The following is a 16951-nucleotide window of genomic DNA, read 5'->3' on the forward strand; positions in this document are numbered from 1 at the left end:
TAGTAAAGAATATTACCCAACAAAGAATATAGTCGGAGTATGTTCCAATTGCTTTACATTGATTATAGTGCGATTACAATATAGGAGCTGTCGTTTTCGTCACAAATTACTTAATAAGGTAATTTAAGGAATATTTTTTCACTTTAATAAATAATTCCAGCTTTAATACGTGCATAAATAAAAATATACTAAAACTATTCAACGTTTGTTTCAATACTCTTATTTAAAATACCCCCGTTTATCTACCAAGATATCAAAAGAAAATTCTACCGTCTAACCGTAATGCCTTTTATAATCTATAATTAAAAATTCTGATGATATGATTAGCGAGTTCGGGGATATGCCTTACCAGCAGAAAGGCTTCATCACTAATAAAAACGTAGAGATCATTGGTGTTAGTTCCTGGAAGTTCAACATCATGAGGAATATTTAATTCGTTGTTTTCTAATTTTTCAAACAAAACTGAATTTACCATAAATAAATGCTCCCACCTCTATAACTGTAAATTTATAATCTGCATCTGCTATAGCTGGAAGGTTTATTAAGAAAAAAAATGTTGTAGTTAAAATACATGTATCCTGAATTTGAAGGGTACATGATACGCACTTGTTTTTCTTCGATACTTCCCAGACAGTGGGGAAATTTCATTTTTCATTGTACTTTCAAGCGATATTTGGAAATTGCTCTGTTGTTGGTTGCGGTATAGTCTTCATACAGTTTGACCCATAACGCTTCACTTGTTTCTTTCACAGTGTTCGCTTTTGTGGGCTTACCCATCTGACAGGAAAATGCTAACCCCCTAAATGATTAGCAAGAAGCCTATAAACATATTTTTAATAGCAATGATAATTTTGTCTGTATTACTTAGTAATAATAATAAAACTTAAATAGTGATAGAAATACTTAAAACTACAAGAAAATACTTAAATTACTATTAATTTAAATATTAAATTAACTTATTTACTAACAGTTACTTATATACCAACAATTACTTATATACTGTCAATTACTTTCTTTCTTAACTTTCCACTTCTTGGGTTGCCATCATGTTTTCTAATAATTTCATTTAGTTTTAGCCTCCAAAACTCTGCATTAGTTCTTCTGAAACTGAAAATAGCAAACTCAGTATCTTTAGTAAGGAATTTTTTTGGGCTTCCATAATTGATTTTTTTTTATAAATATATGTGCCAATGAATGAACAAACCACAAGTAGGATTCCTTCGTTTAATTCATTCTCAAAAAACGTTTTTATTAACACTGGCGCACTTTTTTGAGATAAAAAATATGATTTTACAGCCTCGAAAAATTTCAAGCAACCTATTAATAGCCGGAAATGATGACAAACATCGAGTTAAAACTCTCAAACTCACTCTTCTAAAGAATGCGATAACAATTTCTTGAAATCAACGCCAATAGACTTACAAAATTCCTAAAACTGCTTAGTTCGTACAGTATCAATTGAAAATTACAAGTTAGAAATTTTAACAATTATTTACTATATCAATGGGCAACCATCTACGGCATGCTGAATACAATTATTTAAAATATGCGCTGGACAACCAATTCCTATCAAACCTTTATTTAAATTTAATCGCAAATGATAAAAGACATTATTAGCACGTTTTATATTTCGTCCCCCAAAATTAGTATTACAATTGTCGCCAGTAAAAGTGATCAAATTTACGATCAGTTTATTATTTTTTAAAGCGTCAATAATTATTAAACTACATATAGTTTGAGAACTTTCGTTTTCTAATGCTTTAATGCTGGTAGAGCATGCTTAATTCTGCTATTTCGATGAAAATATTGAATAACTACAGGAAAACTTTTAGTAGCTCCATGGTTTGAATCGTCAGTAGAAACGCCAATGAAGGGGACATTTGTGATTCTTTCTAAAAGTATTTCTAACGTGTGTGGCGCCAGTACATTATTAACAATGGCTTCTGTCTTACAGTTACATTATTACAATTTTCGCCAGTAAAAGCAATCAAATTTACGATCAGTTTATTATTTTTTAAAGGGTCAATTATTAAACTACATATAGTTTGAGAAGTTTCGTTTTCTACTGCTTTAATACTGGTAGAGCATGCTTAATTCTGCTATTTCGATGAAAATATTGAATAACTACAGGAAAAGTTTTAGTAGCTCCATGGTTTGCATCGTCAGTAGAAACGCCAATGAAGGGGACATTTGTGATTCTTTCTAAAAGTATTTCTAACGTGTGTGGCGCCGGTACATTATTAACAATGGCTTCTGTCTTACTACGAGCCGAGGATATTTTTAACGCCGCCTTTGAGTCAGGAAAAATTTCCTTAAATAATTCACTAGAACAGTCTGAAGACTTGTAGATATAATAGTGTTTTACGGTATGGAAAGCTAACGTTGCCTCTGCTATTAACACTTTTCTGGTTAATTTGGTGTGTTGAGTAACAAAAAAGCTATCCATTTTTTAAGTTTCAGTGCTCTGGATGTGGCGTTTGTGCTTTTGATATTGAATATGCTGGTCTAGATCTGTCCTACCCCCTGTCAATGAATCAGGAATGTTACAAATCTTTCATTGCACTTTGAATCCAAATTTGTCCGGTAAAATATACTCGTATATAGGGTAATTGGCCTCCAAACTTGCATTGAAAACGCATTTATCTTACGCATTGACGTTTTTTGTCGTTAGTCTTGTTACAATACTCGAGATCTAATAAAAGTGAAAGAATAGTATATTGTGCAACTAGTGCGAAAAGTTGTCGATTGCCCATGAGAGCGAAGTTCCTGCGAGCGAAACCCTCATTCGCTCGAGTGGGCAATCGACAACTTCGCACGAGTTGCACATACTATTTTTTATTACCTATGCGGGGATAATTAGAGTAGTAATTTTAGTCAAAAAATTAATGAATATGTTAAAAACACCCCTTCAGTGATACTTGTAATTCGTTGTGTTGCTCGCCAGTGCATAAAATGTTTGTATGCTGATTCATATTTAATCCGTGATGTTGCAGGAGTCAGATTATTAATCACCTCATTTGCTCATTTCAGGCGGTATAGACTCATCATTTGGTGTTTTAAGAATTTCTGGCGATATAGATTCGTTATTATCACTTTCATCAGTTTCCGGAATCTAGTCGGGATTATTACTCATGTTTTCTTTCTTATAATTTTTATTTTCGCTTATTAAAACGCGAGTACAAAATAATTTATTTAAATGCCAACCTCATTTCTTTAATATTGACACTTCCAGACTGTCTTTTTTGCTTGTCAATTTGCGTGTGCCAATGAAAATTTGGGTGCGAGAAGTTTACTTGTTTACTAGTTTAAAGAATAAACAGAGGTTTGAAACTAAAGACACTAAGGTATGAAGCACATGAAAGTGTGGAGACAAAAATAACTGAACAGGAAGAAAACAACAATGACTTGAATATTCTTTTTGTTGAAGAAAAGAGAAACACGTTCATTGGGGATATAGTATACCAGGTATACCAATCTTTCGCCGAACGACTTCTTCCTGTCGAGTACACTCAAAAACCGTCTTTATGGGCATATTAAACTGCACTCAGGACTTTTGGTCAGTCTTGGTCTTGCTTCTTATACAGAAATCAAGACCAGTCGAACTCATCACTAGAGATGCGTCACCCAGTACGATTTTCAATTCCTTCAGATATCGTTATTAATGAAAACTATAGAGAAGTCTTAAATGTTTAAAAAATAGTTAATTTTTCAAATATATCAAAAAACTCTAACTCTGGATATTTCTTGGATTGTTCTGCAACTGCTTATTATTTAACAAAAATCATTATTTATTAAATCAATTACATGTAAGTTAACCCGTATTTTAGAAAATATTATATTTAGAAATTTAGATTTAAAATAATTTTCTCAAGGGCTCAATATCTTTGAATAATTTAAGACTATCCTCTCGTGCCTAGGAATCCAATAATTTATTTAAATTACTTATTAAGTCATGTTTTCTCATTTTTTGTCAAACTTACATACGTGCCCATACAAAGTACACCCTAACCCGTCTTTACTTGCGTCTGACTCTATAGTAATATTTTTGTTAGAATCAAAATTAGCTAAAACTGGTATTTATATATTAGATATTATAATTTTGAATTTCTGTATTGGCAACTAACATTTTCCATGTATTGGCATCCAATGAAACATTACATTTTTCGTTAATAATATTTCTCTTAACGGACTTGTTAATGAAGCAAATTGTGGTATAAATCTATGCAAATAATTAAACATTCCTAAAAGACTCTGAAGTTCCTTAACAGACTTTGGACCCTTAAGACATTCAATAGCTTTAAGACTATCTTGGTCTGGCTCAACACCTTTTTTAGAAAAACAAGATCAAGATATTTTATTATTCTGATTCTGATTTATACTGTATTTTATCTGGATTAAACTTAATATTTAACAATTTAGCCCTTTCCATAACTTTCTTAATAATTTTATCATGTCCTAATTCTGATTCTGCTGATGTTAACAAATCGTCAAAATATATACTTACTCCTTTAATATTACAAAAACTATCCTGTATAACCTTTTGAAAAAATTACGGTGCTATTGATAACCCAAATGGCATTCTTAAGAATTTGTAACACCCAAATGGTGTAGTAAAAGTACATAAATTCTGCTGTTAGTTCACAGTAATACTAGCCATCTCTTAGATCTAGAACTGAAAAATACTTTTTCCCTGATAAGTTTGATGTTACGTCTCCCAAGTTGGATATCTCAAAATTAGATCTTTGAATGGCTTTTAAACCAATTTCATCGACCCATACAGTAGACATTTTATCTAACTTGTTAAAACGATGAACTTTTTGACCTAAAATTTTAAAAACATTTTTATCAATTCCAGATGAAACGCTTATATTTTATATAAACCTGTGTACTGTTGGAATAAGTAACTTTGCCTAGGTAAGATGATAAAAACATTTGGTCTTCATATTCAGAGACGATTGAAAACATTTCAGAGAGTTTATATATTATGCTTCCAATTCACTGGTTGTGTCTTGAGCTGTTGTCATTTTTATTTAATAAAGATTTAAAAATATTATTTGACAGTAAATATAAAAATAAAAAAATGATTGAAATAAAATGTATTTGTACTTGGTTTTATTTTTCTGATATGAAAATAAGAAATCTTATTTTTCATTAAAGATGACAGTAATATTGGATAGATTTTTTATAAAATATTTTGTTTTACATAATGTTACATAATTTAAATACAATTATTTAGTTTCTTAATTACGGTTTTTTTTATTTTGTTTTTTTATAAAATAAAATAATAGTACTCTTTTTATTTTCAAACAGAAAAAATATATTTAACTTTTAAATAAATGTATTTAAGCTACGTTTAAAATTATTATTTGTATATTGAAATGTCGAACAGTTTCGAAAAATAAATCCTGTTATTTTAATGATTTCTAAAAAATATACGTGACAATTCTTGTACTTACATCAATATTTCCTATAGATTACATCTTTGTTCAATCGCAATTCAAATATTATTATCATTATTTCCATGAGGTTGTCGTGTTCTTGTCGTAACTAACAAGGGCTTTCACCAGGTGTTCCTAATCCTTAATACTTCGAGTTGGGTCTTCTCCTATTCTTTTTTCATTAGGGAGTGGAATCCGCCGCTGTTCTTGTTTTCTTTTGTTCAATTTTTTGATGATCTCTAATATAATAATTTTTGGAGTTTTTTTTTCCAGGACAAGATAAATTGACAAAACAGTACGCAACAGGTTGTTTCCAATTTGAACATACACCTCTCATCATTACTACTGTTTCCTTCATAGCAGGTTAAAACCTTTTTTCATCTTCTCTGAAGATTTCAAAACTTATAATTCTATCCGTACTTATCCCGTAAAATAAACCTGCTTTTAAACTAAGTCCATCGACCCATACTGTAGACATTTTGGGTTAGGTTGTATACTTTTTTATTAAAAAAAAATGAATACTGTTAGAACTCATATCACAAACGAGAGATAACACATTTAGTCCAATGTCTTGGAATTTTTTGATGATCTCTAATAATAATTTTTGGAGTTTTTTTGCAGGACAAGATAAGTTGACAAAACAGTACGCAACAGGTTGTTTCCAATTTGAACATACACCTCTCGTCATTACTACTGTTTCCTTCATAGCATATTTAAAGCTTTTTTCATCTTCTCCGAAGATTTCAAAACTTATAATTCTATCTGTACTTATTCCGTAAAATAAACCTGCTTTTAAACTAATTTCATCGACCCATACGGTAGACATTTTGGGTTAGGTTGTATACTTTTTTATTTAAAAAATGAATACTGTTAGAACTCATATCACAAACGAGAGATAACACATTTAGTCCAATATCTTGCAATTTTTTAATGATCTCTTATAATTCTATCTGTACTTATCCAGTACTTATACTTTTTTATTAAAAAAAATGAATATTGTTAGAACTCATATCACAAACGAGAGATAACACATTTAGTCCAATATCTTGCAATTTTTTAACGATCTCTAATAATAATTTTGGAGTTTTTTTGTAGGACAAGATAAATTGACAAAACACTACGCAACAGGTTGTTTCCAATTTGAACATACATCTCTCGTCATTACTACTGTTTCCTTCATAGCATATTTAAACCTTTTTTCATCTCCTCCGAAGATTTCAAAATTTATAATTCTATCTCTACTTATCCCGTAAAATAAACCTGCTTTTAAACTAATTTCATCTACCCATACGGTAGACATTTTGGGTTAGGTTGTATACTTTTTATTAAAAAAATGAATACTGTTAGAACTCATATCACAAACGAGAGATAACACATTTAGTCCAATATCTTACAATTTTTTGATGATCTCCCATAATTCTCCTTGTACAACCTCGTATGTACATGAACCTTGGACGAATTAACATGGGCTACAACATCACAAAAGTCTTCAAAATCATAGACATTTTTCGCTTTTTAAGACCAAGTTCAACTTGATGATGGAAATGATCTGCAGCCATAAATGTATAGCCTGCTTCAAAAAAATTTAAAGTCAGGCTCTCAAAAGCCACTTCTGAAGAATTGACAATATAAATAACGAAACTAAATAGTGACCAGTTTTTGTTCTGGCTCGAACAATTGTCTAGCCATATTGTCACATGCTTCGTATTTCTCTTTGACATGAAAAATGCTCGATATTATGTCATCTTTCGAGCAACTAGCTACACCCTCACTCATGCCATAAAACACCAGTAGTACTCTCTACCCTACTGAAAACTACTATTTCAGGGCTGTTACGCAATTTCAATATCGCCATTCGCTTTGTCATTAAAATGTGTGTAAGGGTTCCAAATTTCAACACGAAATATTTAAGGCATATGTTCATAGAGACTTTTTCTTTTATTTTTATCTGTAGAATCACCCACGGAAGTTAGATACATTATTTTTTTGACACCCTGTATAATTAGATATGTATTTAATAAGTCCCCACATAATCACATCTAATTACAAGAAACAAAAATTATGTTATTAATAAATCAAATTAGAACTACCACCCCTTAGAAGGGTTTGCAAAAACCTCTTTAACAATGTTTAATAAATTGCCAGAACAACTGAAAAATCATCTAAATCATTTTGAGAGAGAGAGAGAGAGATGTGTTAAAGACGCATCGACTGTAGAGTCTTTTAGCGTCACTTTATCCCATTATTTATATATTTTTATATATCCTTTATATAATCCAACATAGCCTTGTTATTTTGGTAGGAAAGGGCTACCTCAGGGTTATCCACGATACCGTGTTGTCTTCGTTTTAACGCGTTCTTTGGGCATTCAAAGATAATGTGTTTGACAGATATTGGAAGATTACATGTTTCACACAAATGGGCTGATTCTGTCCTTTAAGGAGGTGTTCATGGGTAAGTTTCGTGTATCCTAAACGAATTCTAGTGAGCACAACAAAATCTCTTCTAGGTAAGTTAACTACATTATTTTCAAAATAGTCCCTTTTGATTTCATGAAGCTTATTATCATTCATGTCTAAGTCCCATTCTAGTTGGATTATATTATCGATCATATGTTTGCCATAATTCTTTAGATCTTGCACGGAGAAAACAAGGTTGGTTTTATGAGGGTTGGGAGTTTTTGCAGCCAAGTAGTCAGCTCTGTCATTGCCCGGAATTCCTATGTGGCTTGGAAGCCAAATGAAAGTGACGCTGTAGTGGTTGATATTGGCCTTCTGTAGAAGCATTTTGATTGCTATAACTAGTGGATGGTTGGAGTAGAAAGAGGAGATACTTGAAATGGAACTCAATGAATCAGTAGCCACGACCCATCTCTTGTAGCTGGAGGTCAATATATGTTGAATGGCCTTAAATATTGCAAAAAGCTCTGCTGAGAATATTTCCGTTATGGGACTTAGTGAGAAACACATTTCTTTATCAAACGTATGAAAAGCCGCTCCAGTGTGCCTATCAGTTTTCGAGCCATCGGTGTAAACCAGTCGATGATTCTTATACTTCGAGTTGATGAGATCTTTGAATTGTGCTCTTATAGTGAGATGTGAGCATTCCTTTTTGTTGTGGACTTTGAGTGATAGGTCAAGTGAGAGTGGGTGCAGACTCCATGGGGGAAACATACGGGAGAATGGCGCAATATTGAAAGGAGGAGGCAAATCGATTGACAGTCTTTCCTTTATATCGACATAACGGTGGTGTGATGCTGATACATGTACATTTGATTAATAGTGAAAACGATTTCATTAATAAATAACTATAAACGATTTTGTAATGTACTATTTTATTATTCTTTAAATTTATTGAATATCTTTATTGCATATTGACATTGTTCTACATTATTCAACAAATAAATCTATCTATCTCTACATTAGCTTAATAAATAATTCATTCACACGTTATCCATTCCTTCTCACACCAGTGCACAGTAAGACATTACAGTTTGTCACATTAGAATTTTTCAATGTTCCAGTATTTAAGGCTTTTTAAAACCAAATGAATCCTTTCTTGCCAGAGTTTTAGTTCATCACTCGTATCTGGAGTGACATATATCTTTTTCTGTTTTTCACACCCTAGTACTAGTACGAGAGATCTCTTGTTTGGGTACAGTTTGTTGACTTCATCGCAGAATAAACACTCCGTTAAATCAAGCATTGCTCTGGGACTGCAGTAATTTTCATCAGAGGGGTGAGTGTAATAGGACAATTTGGATTTTTCGAGAACGAACCATCGACGATTCCACAGAACTTGTTTTCCAGGTCGTTCTGAACCCATGCTTAGGAATGCTTTAAGCGGTTCGGGCCACTGTATGCCGATTTCTACTGAAGCAGTGAGTCTGTTTGGCCTATACTTACTTTTGATGATATTCTTAAAAGTAAATTTCTGGTTGCTAGCGTTACTCAAGTTAATATAAGTTTCTCCAACAAGCCTGATCATGGGTAGTTTTGGTATGCGGCCAAAAAAGATATTCTTAAAGGAAATTTTCGGAGAATGGGAGTTGCATTTGATGGCGAATAGTTCCGCTTTAATCTCAAACGTGTTAGGAACACTATTGAATACAAAAGGTCCTCCAAGGTCAATCCAACCTAGCTTGTTGGGCGATATAGGTTTCGTACTGTAGATCCTGTCTCTGTAGCTGAGAACTAGGAGATAGTTTGAGACCATAGTGTAGTCGTTTAGATCTTCGTCGTTGATAATGCACCTTGCGTTCTGTATGGTTATTTGTGCTCGGACGTGATGAGTTGGTGAATATGGAGAAATCATCAGATCTAATATAGCTTGTCTGCGTATATCTGTAAAATAAAACAGCTGGTTAATAAAGCTATCAAGTATCAGATAACCAAATAAAATAACTAAAAGTATTTTAGTAATCTACCTTTAGGCTAGAGGCTCACATGCAATTTCGAGTGTGCCGATTGTTTAGTTGGAAAAGTGAAATACCCCATATCTTTGGAATGTTTTTGAAAAAAAAATAATATAAGATTGTGAGTTATTTTGCCTTTAATCAACTCATTTGAGGTTAATGACTTAAAATGAACTCACATTGGGTCAAGTTATGTTTTCTTAAATAGAATATTCTGTATATTTATAAAAAAAAGTATGCTATGAGCTTTTCAAAAATATATAACAGTCTATATTTGTGTTCACTATTTTTTTAACATTTAAAGGATTTCATTAATAGATAATTTTTTATTGGTAGGCCGTGATTGGATAATAAAAGAAACAAAAGAATTATTAAAAGTATACTGCGATCTGTGTCTTTTTTATTTTGGGAGCCACTAATATATTCTTTATATATCAGGGAAATTTAACACCCTACCGCTATTAGTAAATCTTGGAAGCTATCTTAGAAGAGAACTTTTAGAGGATATTTTCTTTAGCTAATTTACGTGAAATAGACTTTCAGCAAGATGGGGCTCCAGCTCACAACTTGAAATTTTGAGAATTTTATAGACAACTATATCCCAAATCAATAAATTTGGGCCAATGGACTCCCAGATCCGCAGATTTCTGTATTTAGGGATTTTTTTGAAAAATTAAATATATCGTGGCAACTACAACAATGTCGTATTCTTGGAAAATGCTACCAGGCAAGTTTTTAGAGATATGCAAACCCATTCCGTTATAATTAATCCAGTTACACATAAAAAAGTAGTATATATTCAGAGATTCGATGGTAACAGTTTAAAAGCAAACTATTTTAATCCTAAATAAAATGTTAATATGTGTGTGAATATTTTAGTAAATATATACTATACAGGGTGCTACAAATTCGAGGTACGAGCATTGGTATCTCGGTAACCGTAATAGATACGAACATGGTTAAATTGGGACAAAGTTGCGCTTTAGGATGTTCACCAAGATGCCATCAAATTTTTTTTTTAAATTTCAAGGATTGCTGAGTTTTTTGGAAAAAACGGATTTTTTTGAAAATAATTTTTTTTTTCTGGCGTTACTTTTTAGGAAATCAAAAAACTAATTACACATTCTCATTGCCACTTTATTAGAGCTATCTGATAGTATTTTTAGATTTTCAAATTAGCTGATAATTTGTGAGATACAGTGGCCAACTTGTTACAATATTGATAAGCTTTCAAACTTAACAATGATGTGGGGTAAAACATTGAATACGAAAAATCAAATGCAATAACTAAAGGGACATTACTTGGCGTCATTTGTAAACGTGAAATCAATACATTTCAACATTTACAATAAAGAGTACAAAATGCATTCGGAACTATAACAAGAAGTTATTCAAAGAGCTATAAATAAGATTGAACAAGAAATAAATTTGTGCATTAGGAAGGGTAGAACATGTAGAGCATTAGAAACTAGTTTATAGAAGTTGATTTATTTATAATAACTACTATTAATATTATGAATATTATTAGATCGTACATTGAGATTCCAAATTCACAATAAAAAAGTTAAAAATAATATCTTTAAATTGCTGACCTGGATATTATTTATGTGAGTGTTATGTTATTTTAGTGTGTGTTGTTAGTATTATGTTTTTTTTTGAATCTTTGGATTGGCTAGATTTTTCTTATTCAATGTCAATTAACGCTGATCAATATTGTTGCGAGGAATATAATGACAATGAAAAAACAGAGTCGTACTTGAAATTATTTTAAATAATAATTAACTAGTTTTGTTGTTGTTAAGGTACCCAAAACAAAAAAAAAACATATCAAGTGTGGCATATCATTATACTCAAGAGATCGAGTTCTTTCAGAACCTGAAATAAAAAATGCAGGTCCGTATTTAAAAAAATTAAGTTGGCCTCTGTATCTCACAAATTATCAGCTAATTTGAAAATCTAAAAGTACTATCAGATAGCCCTAATAAAGTGGCTATGAGAATGTGTAATTAGTTTTTGATTTTCTGAAAAGTAACGACAGGAAAAAATAAAATTGATTTTCCAAAAAATCCGTTTTTTTCAAAAAACTCAGCAATCCATGAAATTTTTAGAACTTTTTTGATGGCATCTTGGTGAACATCTCAAGGCGCAACTTTGCCCCAATTTAACCATCTTCGTATCTATTACGGTTTCCGAGATACCAATGCTCGTACCTCGAATTTGTAGCACCCTGTATATATACCATTTTGATTTTTTATTATCTATCACGGCCTAACCTAACCTAACCTAACGGAAATACTGGGGGAGATTCCAAATTGCAAAATTTTCAAAAAGACCCTGTAGCTCAGAATCGAAGAGGCCCATATAGAAAATTTTGTTTACAGCAAATTCCGTTTGATAAAAATGTAGGACAGGCTTGGCAAACTACATCTTGGTCACTAACAACGGACACCCTGTACATAACAGCGACAGTTGTGTCTATCATTTTAACTCACAGGTTAATTGTATCTTGTGGCATTTTTTGGATGTTGTAGGTTTTTTTTTTAAACCGTTTATTAACTAAACACACATACATTATCACAGAGTTACAATAACTAAACCAAACCAAACCAAACTTAGAAAAGTCTGTTGAAATCTTCCCTGTCTCCTGTCTCGTTGGACAGAGTTTATAAAATAAAGTCTGCATATCCCTTTGATATTGATATCCTAATCAAAACAAACCCAACCGAGACTTTAGGGTCTGTTTTCTTATTTTGAATTGAATGGTATTGTTTTATTTATCTTATTATCTCAACTTACTTGATACAGTTAGGAGTCTTTCCGCTTCCAAATGAGCATTGCTGCCAATAAATTTGTCAATGTTTGATCTGCCAAATTCGAGGAAGCCCAGCAGTTGGTTTGCAATATTTTCTTCAATGTAGACTCGTTTCTTCAGATTTTTTCTGGCACTATCAAAAAAAGCTTCTTCGCTGAGGTTTGTCAGGCATTCATAGGACACGCAGGAATTATTTTCAATGAGATTGAATAAAGATTCAGAGCTCTGAAGTGTATGTTTCAAAAACTCCGTTGGATTCATCTCGGACAACTTCATCGTTGATGATGTTGACGATACCAATTCGGATATTTCATTGCTGTTTACGCTAGCCGTGCGTGGATAAACGTAATCCTGAAATAGAAAATAGAAGCTATTTCCAATATATCTTACAAAAAATATTTACAAAATTTATGTAAAACTTAAAAAATTATATAAAGAGTGTCAAAAAATAGTGAATATCTAAATTTGATGGGCGATTCTACAGATAAAAATAAAACAGAAAGTTTCTATGAAAACTCTTTTTCATATTTTTTGATGAGGAATCAATGAGTGGTTATTTAAAACTTCCGCAAGTAAATGATATTATTTTTTTTAAAGATTGCTATTAGACTTGGATCAAGGCAAATTAGTAAATTGCGTTTATCTCATCGAGGAGGCCGAAATCGACAAAATATCAAATGTAAAAGAATCGCATTCAAATCGACACCCAGAATCCCATTCAAATCGGAATAAAGGTTTTTAAAATATCTGAAAAAATGTATTTATTTTTTCAAAGTTTGGTGCCCTCTAGCGGACAAACGAAGCACTTTTGTATAGAGGTAAATTATGTTAATGAACATATTTTGATTCCAAAAATACATAGTAGTTCTATGTCTGCGAAATATTGCAACACCCTGTATTTTGGTGTTAGATTTTTAAATGAACGTGTTTCTCCTTTCAGCTGTTATCATCAACATTCTTTTTAAAATATACCCTTGGATTTTGTATTATGGATTTTAAAAGCTTCTAGGTCCCAAAACTAATGATGTATTGCACTGATTCCAGTTCTTATAAAAATGTCATTAAAATTAAAGATCAAAATGTATATTTTATAATGTGTAAGTATATTGTAACTATAAGGATTTTTTAATATAAATAAGTAACATGTGATTAACTTTCTTAAAGTTAAAAAAAGTTTCTCTAAGCATTTCCAAAAAATAACTAGTATGAAGAATTTCAATTATTTTGACAACCATCGATAACAGACGACAGTCGACAGTCGAGATACAGCGGAGTGGGCATTGCGCTACCGTAAACATTGCTGCATCGGTCGATGGTCGTTTTGGGTTCGTAACAGCTTAAAAATAACGGTATATAAAATAAGCAGCTTTTTTAACCAGTTGCGAGCATAACGCGTGGCGTTCGAGATAACTGGAGTGGGAAAGTAACGCTGTCGCATCGGTCGATTGTCTATGTTGGGCTCGCAACGGGTTGGAGAATAACGTATAGGAAGCAGTTATTTTAGATACGTTGTTTTTTAACCTGTTACGAGCATAACGAGCGGCGCCGGCGCGGCGCGGCGGTCGAGATAAGCGGAATTGGAAGATAATAGCTTTTTCGCCTGTGTCGGTCGATCGCGGTGTACGAATTTAAAATCACCACAATACAGCAAAAACACTCTAAAGTACTGACTGCTGATCAGCAGATGATTATAAAATCATCTGCTGATGATACTAACATGGTTAGCGAAACGCGCGTCCAGTGTAAAAGTATAAGTGTTTTTGGTGTATTGTGGTGATTGAGTGTTTTATTTTGCTTCATTTACTTAGTTATTTTTATTAATATTTTTAAATATATGTACTTTCATTATTTTTGCTACGTTTTAAAACTCTTCAAAGACAATTTTACTTGCCTATCAGCAATAACGATATCAAGAAATTGTAAATGGTGATTAGATTTATAGTAATTAAACGAATTTGAATTTTGGTAATTAGAAATATTAAGTGCTTTTCAACTACTTAAATAAATAAAGACTGTCTAAGCTAATTATTTTGTTTAATATTAATATTATTTTTTTTAATAATTATATTTTTAATTATTAATAATATAATAAACATATTTTAAAAATTAAAACAAAGTTTGAGTTGTTTATAAATTTTATATTTTAAGTACATTATTTTTTATTAAGAAATAAATATGAAGATTTGTATGATTTTACTAGAATTTAGACAATGTGTATGCTCTTTTAGATGTTTAAGATTAAAGTGAAATAATAACAGAAACCTGTTATTTTAAGCTGTTGTTATATACATATAAATAACAACAGTTTCAACTAACCAAAACAACGGTTTTGTCCACCATTACTTGTAACTATAGAAACGAAGGTTGTTGACAACATATACAATAATCTTATTAATTTTAATGCAATATGTAAAAAAACTACGCGCAATATACTATACGATCGAAAAAACGGCGTCAAAAACGGGGGAATGACAATTGCTGATAATTTTGGCGAGATGAAGCCCTAGACGTCACTAACTTAGTCGTTCTCTCCTTTAATGGCGCTTACTACCAGTTGGCCTTAAGAAGATTATAATTTATTTTTATATTTAGTAAAAATTATTTTTAAATGGTAGTAGTTTAAAATTACCAAAGGGTAAAATTATAGAGAAAATATTTTTTTTGGAAATAGATTTGTATGTCTGGAAACGTTCTATCCTTTTTTAATCTTTCTATAATTAGTCTGGAAAAATCTTTCTAAAATTAGACTCTAGAGATTGACCTCCTCAAATTACCATCAATTTTCATTCTCTAGCCGTCTTTGACGCCATTTTTTTTCGATCAGACGGTATTTCACACAAGGCCACTTGGTAATATAGGAATATAAAAACGAGCGCTTGACAAATTGTTATCAAGACGTAAACATTATTTTTAAAATTTGCAGAAAAAATGTTTAATGCCTGCGCTGTAAAAATTAACCACTTTTTTAGTTTACAACAATAATAAAGAACTAAGGCACGGAAGAAATGAAATTTGCATTTTTTTGTCCTTTTTCGAAGAAAATGCATTTTATGTCAATCAAGCAATAACTTTTACATTTTTTCTCAATAGTATTATACTAATATTTTATTATATTTACCTGTGATAAATTACCTGTAATAAACTACCTCGGCTAAATTTTAATATTGGGAAATAGACAATTATAAGACAGGGCTCGGGGGAAAAACCCAGATATTTGGAATTGCCATAATTCATAGAACAAATAAAACACCCTGACTGCTTGATGATTTAAAACACTAATTAATTGTTTTTGTAATTATTGTAAGACATGATTTATGTTTAATATAATATTTTGCATAGCTTTGTTAATCATTTTATTTTTTTATTTATCTGTTTTCTAAAAATACTGCTTTATTTATTGGCAAATTAATTTTACTAAACTTGAAGTTTCATTCACATTTAAATTCCTAAAATAAATAAAATAATTGTTTACTTTTGGATTTTTTGGCAAAATTTTAAGCATTTAAATGCCCATATTATTGTTATTAATGTTGGGTACGATAGAAACGTTATACTAAATATTTGTGTAGGTATATAATTTTAATTAAAATACATAGATTATGCTTTTGAAATTATTTTTAGTGTTCTGTTTAAATTATTATATTAAAATATATTAGGGAAATTACTGTAGCAATCCTTGGTAACGCTGCGCTGTGGTTTAGTTTTTACTCGAAATTGTAGGAATTTGTAGTTGTTCTAAATTTTTAAAAGTTATTCTGAATTTTTTGGTTTTCAAGCAATTTATTATTGTGTTTTTAGAGATGAGCAAAACTGCGATTGTGATTTATAAATCGCTGCGACTGTAACCTGCGATTGCGATTTTGATATTTTTAAATTGGTACCTACGCTGTAAACTGGGAAGCTCGAAATGACAGAAAGGCACACAAAACTCAACCGTGTTGTCATATTTATGTACCCATCTCTTTTTAACTCGCATAAAAGTGTTAAAGCATGTATGATTCTAAAAATTTGAGTTGTATGAATGAAGTGTTCTGTCTACCCTTTATTTAGATGTCTTTGATTAGGTATTTCCCCAGTCGTTATGTGTCAATAAAAAAAAGAATATTAAAAAAAACATGAATTTACCTCTGTAGAGCCTCTTTTCAGTTCGTCCCCAATAGCCATAGAAAGAAACTTCCGTTCATCGTAGGCAGACACCTTCGCTTCATTTTCGGCCATAATACTCGAAACACAGCTGATTCTGTTCTGTAAAAAAATATTACTAGCACCCGTTGTTGTGATTTTAGT

At 31.3% G+C, this 16951-nt stretch overlaps 1 protein-coding gene across 1 annotated transcript in view; it reads right to left on the reverse strand.

Annotated features, from left to right (window-relative positions):
- Nucleotides 1–8839: 8839 nt before the first annotated feature.
- The window catches only part of LOC115885685 (anillin-like), a 47529-nt gene continuing 39417 nt past the window's right edge, over nt 8840–16951 (reverse strand). Inside the window, exons 5-7 of the mRNA XM_030904669.1 lie at nt 16790–16909; nt 12649–13015; nt 8840–9781 (exon numbers count right to left, since the gene is read on the reverse strand). Coding sequence (XP_030760529.1) covers nt 8940–9781; nt 12649–13015; nt 16790–16909 — 1329 coding nt within the window. The 3' untranslated portion in view covers nt 8840–8939. The remainder of the gene's footprint in view (nt 9782–12648; nt 13016–16789; nt 16910–16951) is intronic.

The sequence above is a fragment of the Sitophilus oryzae genome, unplaced genomic scaffold, assembly GCF_002938485.1.
Source record: "Sitophilus oryzae breed Bouriz unplaced genomic scaffold, Soryzae_2.0 scaffold_41_pilon_pilon, whole genome shotgun sequence".
Taxonomy (NCBI): domain Eukaryota; kingdom Metazoa; phylum Arthropoda; class Insecta; order Coleoptera; family Curculionidae; genus Sitophilus; species Sitophilus oryzae.